The 12,204-nt window shown below is 37.1% G+C and overlaps 1 protein-coding gene across 3 annotated transcripts; it reads right to left on the reverse strand.

Annotated features, from left to right (window-relative positions):
• Positions 1-86: 86 nt before the first annotated feature.
• On the reverse strand, positions 87-11,004 carry LOC107786943 (zinc finger protein BRUTUS). 3 transcript variants are annotated; one of them, XR_012711126.1, is made up of 14 exons: positions 10,244-11,004; positions 8,645-8,854; positions 7,179-7,373; positions 6,642-7,006; positions 5,454-5,682; positions 4,952-5,120; positions 3,682-4,857; positions 3,378-3,555; positions 3,087-3,279; positions 2,856-2,993; positions 1,963-2,197; positions 1,781-1,840; positions 1,128-1,199; positions 87-573 (listed from the first exon to the last, which is right to left on the reverse strand). XR_012711126.1 is itself a non-coding variant. In XM_016608458.2 (14 exons), exons 1-14 carry the CDS (start codon positions 10,541-10,543, stop codon positions 412-414), a joined length of 3,699 nt encoding a protein of 1,232 aa, XP_016463944.1. In that variant the 5' UTR covers positions 10,544-11,004; the 3' UTR covers positions 87-411. The 3 variants fall into 3 exon arrangements, 2 of the variants coding, with proteins under 2 accessions (XP_016463944.1, XP_016463943.1); XM_016608458.2 differs by having other exon boundaries at positions 3,064-3,279; positions 3,378-3,549; XM_016608457.2 differs by having other exon boundaries at positions 3,064-3,279.
• Positions 11,005-12,204: the final 1,200 nt, after the last annotated feature.

The raw sequence follows: 12,204 nt of genomic DNA on the forward strand, positions 1-12,204 counted from the left end.
CAAACTTGTTTGACAATGAAAAAATAGTAAAAAGAATAACATTGATTAGAGGTCGTTAAAGCAATTGAAACAAACGCGAGAATTACTTTTGGAGTAAAAATTATCATTGCAACTTTAAACGATAACTATTGAAACAAATTTATAGACTATACATTAGGTATATTAAAGTCAATCTAAGGCTCTAGGGTTAAACTCAAGACCACCTATGAATTTCCTGCCAAATCTAGCCACCGCTGAACTTAAGCTGGTAATAGATCCAATAGCTGTTAGCAAAACAGCTGCATGATAATATCCATTCCCTGAGAACTATGGCCTCCTCTTTGCCTACTAATATCGACACTAGGGGAAAAAGCTTAGTTCTCTATACATTATTTACAGGTGCAAAAGCTCATCGAACAGTGGAGAGAGTGCTCATTCCTCACTCCTCACTCCACCATTTGAGGTAGGGCAGCCAGAATATGTCGCAGGCGCTTTAACGACTCTGGTGTTGTAAGATCCGCAGGACCCACACTTATGATATAACCAATGGAAGCGCGCCCTGCTTTTCTGTTCACAGTCATTGCAAAGAATATCCTGAATTTGAAATATCATCATATTAGATGGAAGATTAAGGAAAAATACAGATACACCCCCAATGTATGATCACGCTATACAAATTCTAACATAGCACCTAGTACCAAATTATATAATGTCCTAATTAGAACAATTACCAAGCAGATCATCAAAATCAAGTACTATAATTTATGATTTTTTCCAAAATGACTACATTGCTGATATCGAGATCGAGACAGCTAGAAGACTCATAACAACTGCGGCAACAACAGCATCCATTTCTAGTAGAAAACAACACCACTCCTCTGGTTGCCAGTCTCTTCCGTTCATCCTAAACCTTTTTAAGTTTAACGGAGTAAACGGACGGAATAACTTGAAAAGATGACCAAATTATCATGCTATATATGTTTTCCATCTCACCAACATGCCAAAAAATCATGCTATATGTGTTCTCCATCCATCAACATTTTTAATCTTTTAACAGCCAACAATTTCTGATCGTTGTGGTACCAAAGATACCAATGCAAGTGCAGAAATGAAAGTAAAATGCACATAAAAGTTAATTTAGGCAAAACCTGCCAACGATTCTGGTACTCCTCTGGAAGAACCTCATTAGCCAGCAGAGCATCCAGCATTCCAAAATAAACCTGGCAAGTGTAATATTTATAGAAACTTTAGGGTACCACTCAAATGAGCAGTTAAAGTATCAAAATCTCTGAGAAGTCCGTAGCACCATATACCCTCTCAAGGACAACTTTATGAATTGCAACAGCAAAATGAATAGGAACACCCCCCAAAAAAAAAAAAAAAAAAAGAAAGAAAACACAACCCCCCAAGAAGGCACCTGAACTACCCTCCCAGGAAAGTCAAGAACAAGGAAAAGGAGAAATAGATACAATGAGGAGAGGCACCTCCCACAAATCAAAAAAATAATAATTGAATTTTAAAAAGGTGGAAACTCTTCATAACCGCTGTGTAATTAAATGTCAAAAAGTGATGGCCAACATGTCACTCGACAAAGAACAAAAAACGTCACAAATTTGTATGAAAGTATTGCTTATAGGGTAACATGGGGGCGAAAAAAGTACAGAGAGTGATGGGGTTTCTCTCGCTTTTGGCATAGCAGCTTCACCATCTTAAGTGCTTGAAGGCAGCAGCAGACTAAATTTTAAGTGCATAGTGCAGCCTAAAAGAATTAATATAAAAGGAGATCACTAGGAATTCTTACCGCCATATTACCCATAGATTTGCTGCATATCGGACAAACGTAGTTACTGCAAGCATATGCCTGGTAGAGAGAGCATGGTTCAAATTTTGGTGAGCTTAAATCAAATAAATCAGTTCCTCAAAATTCTTTAGAAGTCCAAGGATATATACGCCAGAGCACAAAGTACAAGATTGATTTTTCACCTGAAAGCAAGCTGAGTGCATGTAATGCCCACAACGCAGAGGTCTAACTGTAGCACTTGAAGTAAACAAAAACTCACAGCAGATGGGACAATTTATTTCTAAAGCCTTCTCCAAGCACTTGTGCTCTTTCAAACTTATTCCCAGACAGCAATTGCATTTCATGCAATGATAAAAATCAATTCCGAGGCCATTTCCAACACGACACAAGTTGCAAGAGGGGCAGTGATATACAGGCCTGATACAGAAAATAGGCATTCAGTAGAGGAAAACTGCCTATTCTCATACAAGTTTCACAGAGAAATGAAAAATTCAATCTCACTTTTCGCTCGAGAGAGTGGAAAAGGTGTTGTTAAGGTAGTTTGGTTCACATACTAGTTATTGTTGGAATTATAAGGCCATGATTGTATATGCATAGAATAATATTGAAGGTATTTTTATGCGGTGAATAATAATGTAGGTATTGGGTAAATAATAATACATAGAATGTTAGGATGGAATTACTTACTTTAAGAGCATCTGGGTCTTTAAATAGCTCATATTTATATTGCTAATACATGTATCCTTATTCCTCTTTCTATCACGCATAAAATAATAACTCCCGCATAACTTACTGCAGATATTATATAGTATTACCAACCAAAAAATGCATTAATTGTGCAGGGATCATATTTTTCTTAATGACATATGTAAGAGAAAAAATGTATCATCAGGTGATATTGTCGAAAACTACTATGGATCTAAGGTCATTAGCCGACATAAAAAGACCATGTCATTATTTATCCAGTAATTCAAGTACACTTAAATGATGCACTCAAATGGATAAACACGCAAAATAGGATGTAAACAACACATTTATGTCAATCTCTAACAAGAAGCTAAGTTGACTCGTCTACCTGTCATCGTCAAAGAATTTGCATATACTGCAAAAGTACTTTGACATGGAAAATCCATTGCATGAGGGTGTCGTGCAGCTAGGTCCAATTGCTTGAACTTTCAAACAACGCATGCACATCATCTCTACTGTTGCTTTCCTGAAAAAAAGGTAGACATGAGATGTAAAGAACCCAACTGCAACCTTAGGTATTTCTAGCTAAGATTTACCTATCCATTGAATGGTCGCTCACTTCATCATGGCAGAATCTGCATGTAAACAATTTTCCACAGCAAGCTGCACGAAGTTTGCAGTTTCTTTTGTAGTGCTCACATCCAAAAATCTGCTTCTCTGGATCTCGAAAGGACGGTGAACACCCAACATCTTCACTACAAGAAACTTCTTCTGTTGATGCTTGTGATTTCTGCTGAGAGGCTATCCAACGGCTGAGTACATAGAAAAACCATCCAGATGCGGTTTACTGTTTATTCATTTACAGAGTTTGCAACAGATAAAAAGAGCAAAAAGAAGCACTAAGACAAACCTAGTCATCAGATTTTGAATTAAATAAGATTTCCTTCTTGGATCAAGAGTTGAATCCCTGTTAACTTTTCTAATCTCCGACTCAAGTTCTGTTTGATTCATACGGAAAATGTCTTTCCAGCCGGGTTTGAACATATGGTCACTCTGGTCCAAGCCTTCATGAGAATCAACAACTGAACCTAGTATTTTTCAAGGAACAAATGTTACCTCCATTGAATGCATTAACGGTCAAGGCATAAATTAAGCTCTAAACTGCAGTTCCAAGAGCGAGATACACAAAGAAAAAGTGAGGGCATAACATTAACCTCGGTTTGTATTGCTAGTTTGCAAGGTTTCAGGCTGTGCAGATATTTCAGGAGTTCGTCTCCAACACTCGTTGAGCCATTCGCTGAACATGGTGTTTTTAGTAGCCTGCTTTAATGTGTCCATCATCTTATTCTGCTCATCCTGAGTAAGAGCAGAAGTTACCCAGGGCAACATTGATTGAAGTACTTCAGCTCCTGTGCTTCCAATTATACGACCAACAATGATGTCTTGCTCCTCCACAGAAAAATGTTTGCCAAACAGTGGCCACAACTCAAGTTCTTCTCTAAATATATGTTGATCCAGGCTTACTCTGATTGATTTACACATTCCTTGAACCTTTGTGGCAAGCTCATTGTATTTCCTTATGTGATCCCTATCACTTAAGCCCATAGGGCCATCCTTCAGCCCTTCATGAAGAGTCGAAAGATCATTGAGGGCAGATGAAATGTCTTCAAACAATTTTTCCTCCTGCTTATGGTCTAAGGTATAGGAGTGAGACACATTGTGGAGTGCTTCTTTAGATTCAAGTGCAGGGAAAACGATTTCATCCTCAGCATTGCTGTGGGCTCTGTACAAACCCCAAAGCAACCGGAATCTTCCAATGAACTGCCGAAGAAAAGCTTCATCACAGTCACTAAGCTTACTAGATTCAACATCAAGATACTCCAAATCTTTTCGTATCGCCTTGTGAAATTTGAATATTGTGTCAATAGGATGCACTTTATGGTTGGGTTGAGAAGAGATACAATCTGTCTCCCATATAAAGAGGCATGAATCAAGAGAAGGAGCGGTAGAGCTGAAGGTCAGCGAACGAAGAGATTTTGGAGTGGATATAATAGTTCGTCCGAGATTATTATCACTGACTCCCAATCCTGGAACACAGCATGGCTGATCATTGCAAGATATATTACAAGCATTTACACCCTTAGATGAGTTCGATGTATTTTCTTTTGTGCAAATTACGGCAAGGTTTCTTTTGGAAGGCCTCTTAGAATCATCAGTATCGACTGAGAGTAAACATAGACAAGGTGCTCGAATATAAGATTCTTCAATGTCAGTAAATCTTTTAACAGGGCAGCAACCAGTGACACTAGAAGACAAACATACACCATCCGTACGTCCTTTACATGCCCAACCAACAAATAAGGTTACCAAAGCAGAATCATGTGCTGAAGCTGCAAGGGCAGAATTCAATTCCATAATTCAGTAAAAAACACAGAAGTGCAGGCATATCAACTGCTCTAGCAACAAAACTATTTGGCTGAATACCTGCCAGCTGCAAATTTTTTAAGAAATTTCTGGCTTCATCTTCAGACAGTGATCCAACTAGCCAGGGTAGGACTCGCTCTATCAACTTCAATGGCATTAAACACAAGCTTTGGTACAACAGTTTCCTCTGTCTGTCCGGGGTAAAATGCTTCCGAGCAAGCGGAAGGACCTGGAGATGGAGGACAAGACAAATATGCTTTAGCTTTGAAGGACATTTTCGCAGGCATCGGTAGAAGTCATGCAATAGCTCTTAACAAAATTATACTAGAAAGTAGGCGTGACTCCAAGAGAAATCCATCAACAGTAAGCAGATCAAGATTCTGGAGCTTATTGAACCAACAGAGACAGTTCATACTTTTGGGGCTTACACCTTGCAATTTTATTCACCTTTGGCCATGGTAACGTACAATGAGACACATAAAAACTCTTTTTATCGGTAATGAGACACATAATAATTTTAATAATTTCAACAAGAACAATAAATTTATAATGAATCCCACACCTGAACTTCTTCATTGTAAAAGTGCCATTTGATTGTCTCAATAATTAAGTCCGCTTGCGAACATAATTTGGAGAAAAACTCAGCAGCTGAAGTGGAACTGATTTCTGTACTTTGAACGCTCTCAATCAGACAACGAAGCTCATTAAATTGACTTTCTTCTTCAGCATGCTCTTGGAAAAAGGAGAGTCCTCCATCTACAGCAGGAAATATGACCTTGTCCTCGGCAACACTGCCATAAGGTAAATCTAAAGGTTAAAGTTTCAGTTTGAAACAGGAACATAAAGCCCGCTTTTGATGTTGTGGATGTGAATTCTTATGTCAGCAACAGTAATTGCCCACATTACAGTTTCTAACATTAAGCACGATTAATAGTGCGGGATTTATAACTCAAGTAGAATGCTATGCAACTGTTGGACAGGATCCAAAATGTCAGAGAGGATCAAGATTAGCTCCATTAACTTATTCAAAAGAAGAAGGTCAAAAAGAATTACTTTACCAATATCTGGCAACCACCTTATTTTTTTAATTCTTGTTTTGCAACTAATGGATTGTGCTTTCACTTTTTTTGGGATAAATAACTAAAGATCTCTAATATTTAACAATCTGTTAAGAAACTTTCAGAAATCAGCAATTTTCTTGTCCCACTACCTCAGCAATATAGCATACAGAAGACATCCAAAGGGCAGTTTGTGACCAGCATCTAAACTCTTTAAGACTATTTCAGTGACACATCAACCATCAGTTTGACCCATTATACACAAGTAAATTTATGTCTTCATAGGCAACAAACAATTTCTTTTCTTTTCCCAAAATCTCTACTTTGCAGTCATAAAAAATAATAAACCATATTAGAATTTTATGACTAAATCCATTCAAGGAGAGTGTCAATGATATAGTTGCTTCAAGAAGCAACAAATAGGTGATCTGGTATAAGCCAAAAAGTATAGAAAAAGAGAGAAGTCAGTTTGCAGCATATATGATTTGATGAAATAGAGATCATCATGAAAGGACCAGAAGACTCATCTATTACATATCTATGCCTTTTCATTAAAAAGAGATTAAAATAAAAACGACAGCATGGAATACATAGAATCTTCAGTGAAATTTTAAAATTGCCTTTTTAATTTCATAATCTTTGTCGAATTTCTATATTTTAACTAATGAAACAAATTTTTCATAGACCAATACCTGTGAAATATGCAGACTTCAGCGATAAACTGAAGTTTCACATAGAAAGGTGCCAAATTAGAAAATTCTCCAGCTAACTCAATTCTTCTAGCCTCTGCTGCTATCTCCTCTAGCTCTCTCTTAATAGCATTATGCCAATGCAATACTTCATCTATTGGGTTTCCACGATCAGTATCACAAGTATCACCTTTTAGCCCGAATTTCCTTTTCCCAGTGCTGGAAGATTCACATGCACACTTTACCTTTCCTGACGCACAAGGGACTGTGACAGAGTTAAAATCCATAGAACATTCCAGCTCAGCATCGATATCATGCCCACTAACTGCAGTGACACACTTTCCACCTTCCATCCAGGTGAAAATTACCTTCAAAAGAAAGAAGCATAGCAAACAACACTTTCAGAGGGAAAATCAGAGAAAGACAAACGCGCACACCCACAGAGAGAGAGAGAGAGAGAGAGCAAAAATGTGGTTAGCATCTACACATTAACACGCACACAAACACACACGCAAAAAAAAAAAAAAAAAAAAAAAAAACCTGCTGGAGAAGCTTCTCTTTTGGAATAATCATAGACAAGCACTTGTGCATATTCTTGAGCTCATCAAGAGATATAGAAGCTGAAAGCCAAGGAAGGAACTTTTTCATCATATTGACAGGAATGCTACAAAGGAACTGCCAAACAAGTGATGCCTGCTCATCATTTGAGAACTTCTCAATGAGCAAAGGAAATACCTGTCAGGAACATTTGTTTTGAGTCAATAAACATGTAAACTATATGGATTTTCAAGGTTGCTTCTGATTTAATGAGATCAAAACTGACATCACACAGGACACAAGAACTATGCTACTTTGAAGCCCAAAAGAACCTAATAACCCAACGACTGACCAGTCATGTTACACAAGCTATATCTAGACACGTGTACTCTAGGGAAAACCCAACCCTTCTGTACGCAACCAAGCAATGAAAAAACAAGAAGAAACTAGGCTAACCAGTCCACAATGTCATCAATCCTTTCAGGCCAGTGACATGTCAAAAGAGTAACAGTCCCACACAAAACATACATATCTACCTGTTCTGAGAAGCAACAAAGCTCACTATCTGCAAACTTGACTTAATTAAGTGCAACGAAGCAATTTAAGGCATATCAGTGGAGAACAATACAGATCTCGTACGAAGTTTAGTAACTCTAAGTGTAAAAGGAAGCACACAGAGATGTTCATCCAAGTTCAGACTTGATATAGTAATAAAACTGTTCTAGGAATTTGTCTTAATTAGATTCTTTTTAGATGGAAAAACTCAAAGAAATAAAGTAAAAAGCTCATGACGAAAAGTCAACAGCAGGAGATCTATTTGAAACCTCAACAAATATCAGGCAACTATGACAAAAAATAGGTACTCCGGCCTTTTTGTTTGTCTGTCTCGTTCTTCATCTTCACCGGTCAAAATGGAGACTTGGAGTACCAAATTTGTACCATATGGAATATTTAAGGAGATCTTTTTCACCTCAACTTACTTTTAAGACTGAGGGGAAGAACCAACAATAAAAGGAGTATAGAATTCGTGTAGGTTACGCATGGGTTGCCCCAACTCCAACTCATTTTGAAAATGAGTTGTGCCCTTGTGCTGATGATCCACTAGTTGATTCAAAATTTAGGTGACCAACCCTATTAAACTACTGCTGAAACCGGTCAGGTGTCCAAAGCACCAGCACAAGACAAGCCATCACACCTCCGAAGGCTACACAAGTTGGGATTTGCCTTCTTTATGGTAGAATTCTGATAACTAAGATTGCTTCTCCGCTCAAGTCATCTCGCGGCTAATACAGATTAGGACATGGAAGAAATTGCATACTAGGAGAGTAAATATACTGTAACATCACTCACAGGAAAACAAATATAGTTTCTGATTTTGGAACAAATAACAGGCGTAACAACTGAGATGGTCCATGAAAGATGTGGAATCCTTAAACATGAAACTTAAGCAATGTTTCCTAGGAGAATACCTGTTCTTCCTCTTTCGACATGTGCTGACAAACAGAGGTTTGCAATGCCCCAGTACAAGATGCCAGCTCTCGTGGAAAACTTTCATAGTTATGCTTCTCAGAATTTAAGAGCTCAAAAAGGTGGTCGAAAAGATCACTTTCACCTTTATGCTCTAAGGAGTATGTTTGTGCTACATTCTTCACACGTATATCAAGAGCTGGAAAGATCACCTGCAATTGTTATAATCATGCTATCATTTGTAGCAAAGGAACACACGAGGAGACATTTATAAAAGTAGAACAAACTATGAAACTAAGAAACATGTCAACTGCAATATTATGAAAACTAAAGTTTCAACAGCTTATCAGGCATGACAAAAGAAATTCAATCATCCACGGTAGTCCTTTTTTATAATCTACAATGACTTCGTCACATGTTACACCAAGATGATGTCAACTTTACAAAGAAGTATGCCATTAAGTATCCAGAAAATCACCCAACTGTCTATAGAAAATGGAACATTTACTCCAGAAGTACAGTCGAAACAAAAGACCTCGTTCAATTTTTATGTTGGTCTTCCTACTCGTTCAAAAGTCTTCATTTTCTTTCTTGCCAAATGATCCAAAATGCACAAAGAGTGTTGTCTTCCAAATCGCGTCCTTCCTAATCTCTATTCTCTCTTCCCTCCAAATTTCCATAACTTCCCCAACTTCTTTTAGAATGTACAAGCCATATTAAACAAAGACTACAAATGACCAGACAAATACTTTGGAAATTAAACAGTATGGGGTGAGTGTCATATAGATGGAATCTACATATCTAAACAGGACTTTGACATTAACCTCAATATACCAAGCCAATATTGCTTAATCTTTAAAAAAAAAAAGAATCAAACAGACTACCAAATGGAAGTACACAAAATTGGCAATAACTAGCACCCAGGTTCACTATTTTAACCATTAGAAAATCATGGCATACAACATATAAACTAGGTCAATCTATCCCAACAAGATGTCAACCCTTAATTTTCAGTAGAAGAAGTATGGAATTTATATTCTAATTGCCATATTGGCCTGATAAAGGGATTGCTTTAATGTAAAAACAGTCTGTTGGGCTTGTTGAAGATTCTTTTCCTCATGAAACAAGGTACAACATACTTAGCATTAGCTATAATCAGATTGCTCAAAAAAGAACTTTCATGAAATGCAGCTAAGACCGTCATAAGAAGTGCCAAGAATTAACATCAACTCATATCTTAACAGTTCATTCGGGAAATGGAGTGATAAGTATTGATTACATTAAGATGATAGTGTTTGCCAAGTAGAAAACAGATAGACATTAATAGAAAAACACGTAACCAGAGGACTAGTCATAGGGAGACGCATAGAGCAGGGCAACAAATAACATGAAGCTCTCTAAAAATTCAACAGCAACAAAGAAGCACACCACCGGAAAATGAAAAGAGATTATAACAACTAGCAATTAGCTTAATATAATGACTTAATTAGCAATTCCGTATACAGAGAAGACAATGTCACAAGCTACAACTACGTTTGAGCAGCGAAAAAAATTAAATGCTAGTGGAACTGACAAAAAAAATAGAGATGTTAAAGTCGGACCTCATCCTCAGCATGGGAATGGTGCTTGTAAACTGATCTAAGAAAACGGTAACGCTTGAGCAACGGCTGTATGTCGGCCAATTGTCCAGTAGCATATGCTAAAGCCGAACGGTGAAGTGCGTCAAGCTCCAGCCGAATTGCCTTGTGAAAGAAGAGAAAAAACAGAATAGGAAAATCCTGCTTTGTACTCTCCTTGTCCAAAACTCCGCTGGAAGCCGACGTAGAAGAATCCACGGCATTGACTGCACCACCACATAAAACCGCTACTCCTCCACCTCCTTCCCTTCCCTGAGCCGCCATTCTCTACAGTTCCTAACCCTAATTTCTTCAAAATTCTCAACAATTCTCTGTCTCTCTACGTCTAAATGTGCAAAAAAAATGACTCTTTCTGCTTTCTCTTTTTATCCTTATGGTCCTCCGCAGGGAGAAAAAAAAAAGCAACAAAACACACACACACACACACTAAATTTTCTCTCCTCTTTCTGTGTGAATTCAGAGATTCTGTTGCAAGTTATTTTCTACTATGGAAGAAATTTGCATCCTTTTCCAGAAATCTCTACGTGCTTGACTATACGTGCATATATATACGTAGTTAATTTTTGTTTATCTATATACGTAATTAATTACTTACTATAAATATTTGTACACATAAATAAGAATGGAATTAGTAGAAGAAATTACATTAATTATTTATGATAAATAATAGTAGGTGTAATGGAATTAGATGGAGATTTGGTTCGACGGTGAAAGGAAGGATTCCTAGTTGTGGATGAGAACTGGTGGAGTACTTTTCAGCAGAGTTGACCCGGACCCACGTGGCGAAAGATATAGCCACGTTGGATTTACTTTGTTTGAAATAATGGCGTTTAAAGGTTAAAAAGGAGGGCTGATTTTGTCGTTTTATAGCAGGCCGTCAGATAATACCCACAAAATTAGAAAAGTATTATGTCATGAAAAAAGACGAGTGTAGAAAGATGTGTGGACGAGGAACAAAAAAGCTTTTTAATGGATGAGAATTTATTGCTGATTACTTTTATTTGGGGCATTTGCATCTATAACCGTTTTTTGTGTTACGTTTTAACTTGTGTCCATTTTGCAAAAAAAATTACAAGCGTACCCGCTTTTTCGCATAACTTCAGTATACGAGGCTGAAGTAGCAAAGGCAATCACGCAAAACTTCAGCATTCTAGTAGCCGGGCCTGAAGTTCAGCTCTAGAGCTGAAGTTTTTGTTTTGTAACTGCCGAAAGTTTTTGTTTGTTGCTTCAGCTCTAGAGCTGAAGTTTTTGTGTTGTAACTTGGAAACTTCAGCTCTAGAGCTGAAGTTTTTGTGTTGTAACTGGAAAACTTCAGTTCTAGAGCTGAAGTTTTTTATTATAACTGGGAAACTAATCACTACTGTTTTTGGTGTTTCGCGGTTGATCAACTAGAAAGAAAAGAGAACTAATAACTTCAGCTCTAGAGCTGAAGTTTTTGTTTTGTAACTGTCGAAGCTGAAGTTATTTAGTTCTCTTTTCTTTCTAGTGCTTGTGTGTTCCAGGTCTTTTCTTTCTTCTTCAGCTTCTGCTTTGTTGTCTTTCGTTTTGTAATTTTAAACTCCAGTTATTTCTTGCTTACTGAATTATTAATACTCTTGAATTCAAATTTTATTTTAAACAAGTTCCCTTCTAAACCTACTTGATAAATATAAAGAACTATCAATATATAAGTGTATTTAGCATAAATTCTTATTATGAGTAAAACAACAACTTTAAAGGTATTATATTACAGAATACATATGTACATTTAAAGCAAACATAAATTGTTTCAATGTGTGCTGAGTACCAAAAATAAATACGTACTACATAAAAGGTAAAAGTTAGAAGGAGGAGGAGAAAGGGGGCTAAAGTTATTTAAAAAGTTGGTACAAGTTGAAAGTTTAAAAAAAATGGGTATAAATTAAATGGGGGCAACCAAATAGGAC

The sequence above is a fragment of the Nicotiana tabacum genome, chromosome 6 (assembly GCF_000715075.1).
Source record: "Nicotiana tabacum cultivar K326 chromosome 6, ASM71507v2, whole genome shotgun sequence".
In the NCBI taxonomy this organism is placed as follows: Eukaryota; Viridiplantae; Streptophyta; class Magnoliopsida; order Solanales; family Solanaceae; genus Nicotiana; species Nicotiana tabacum.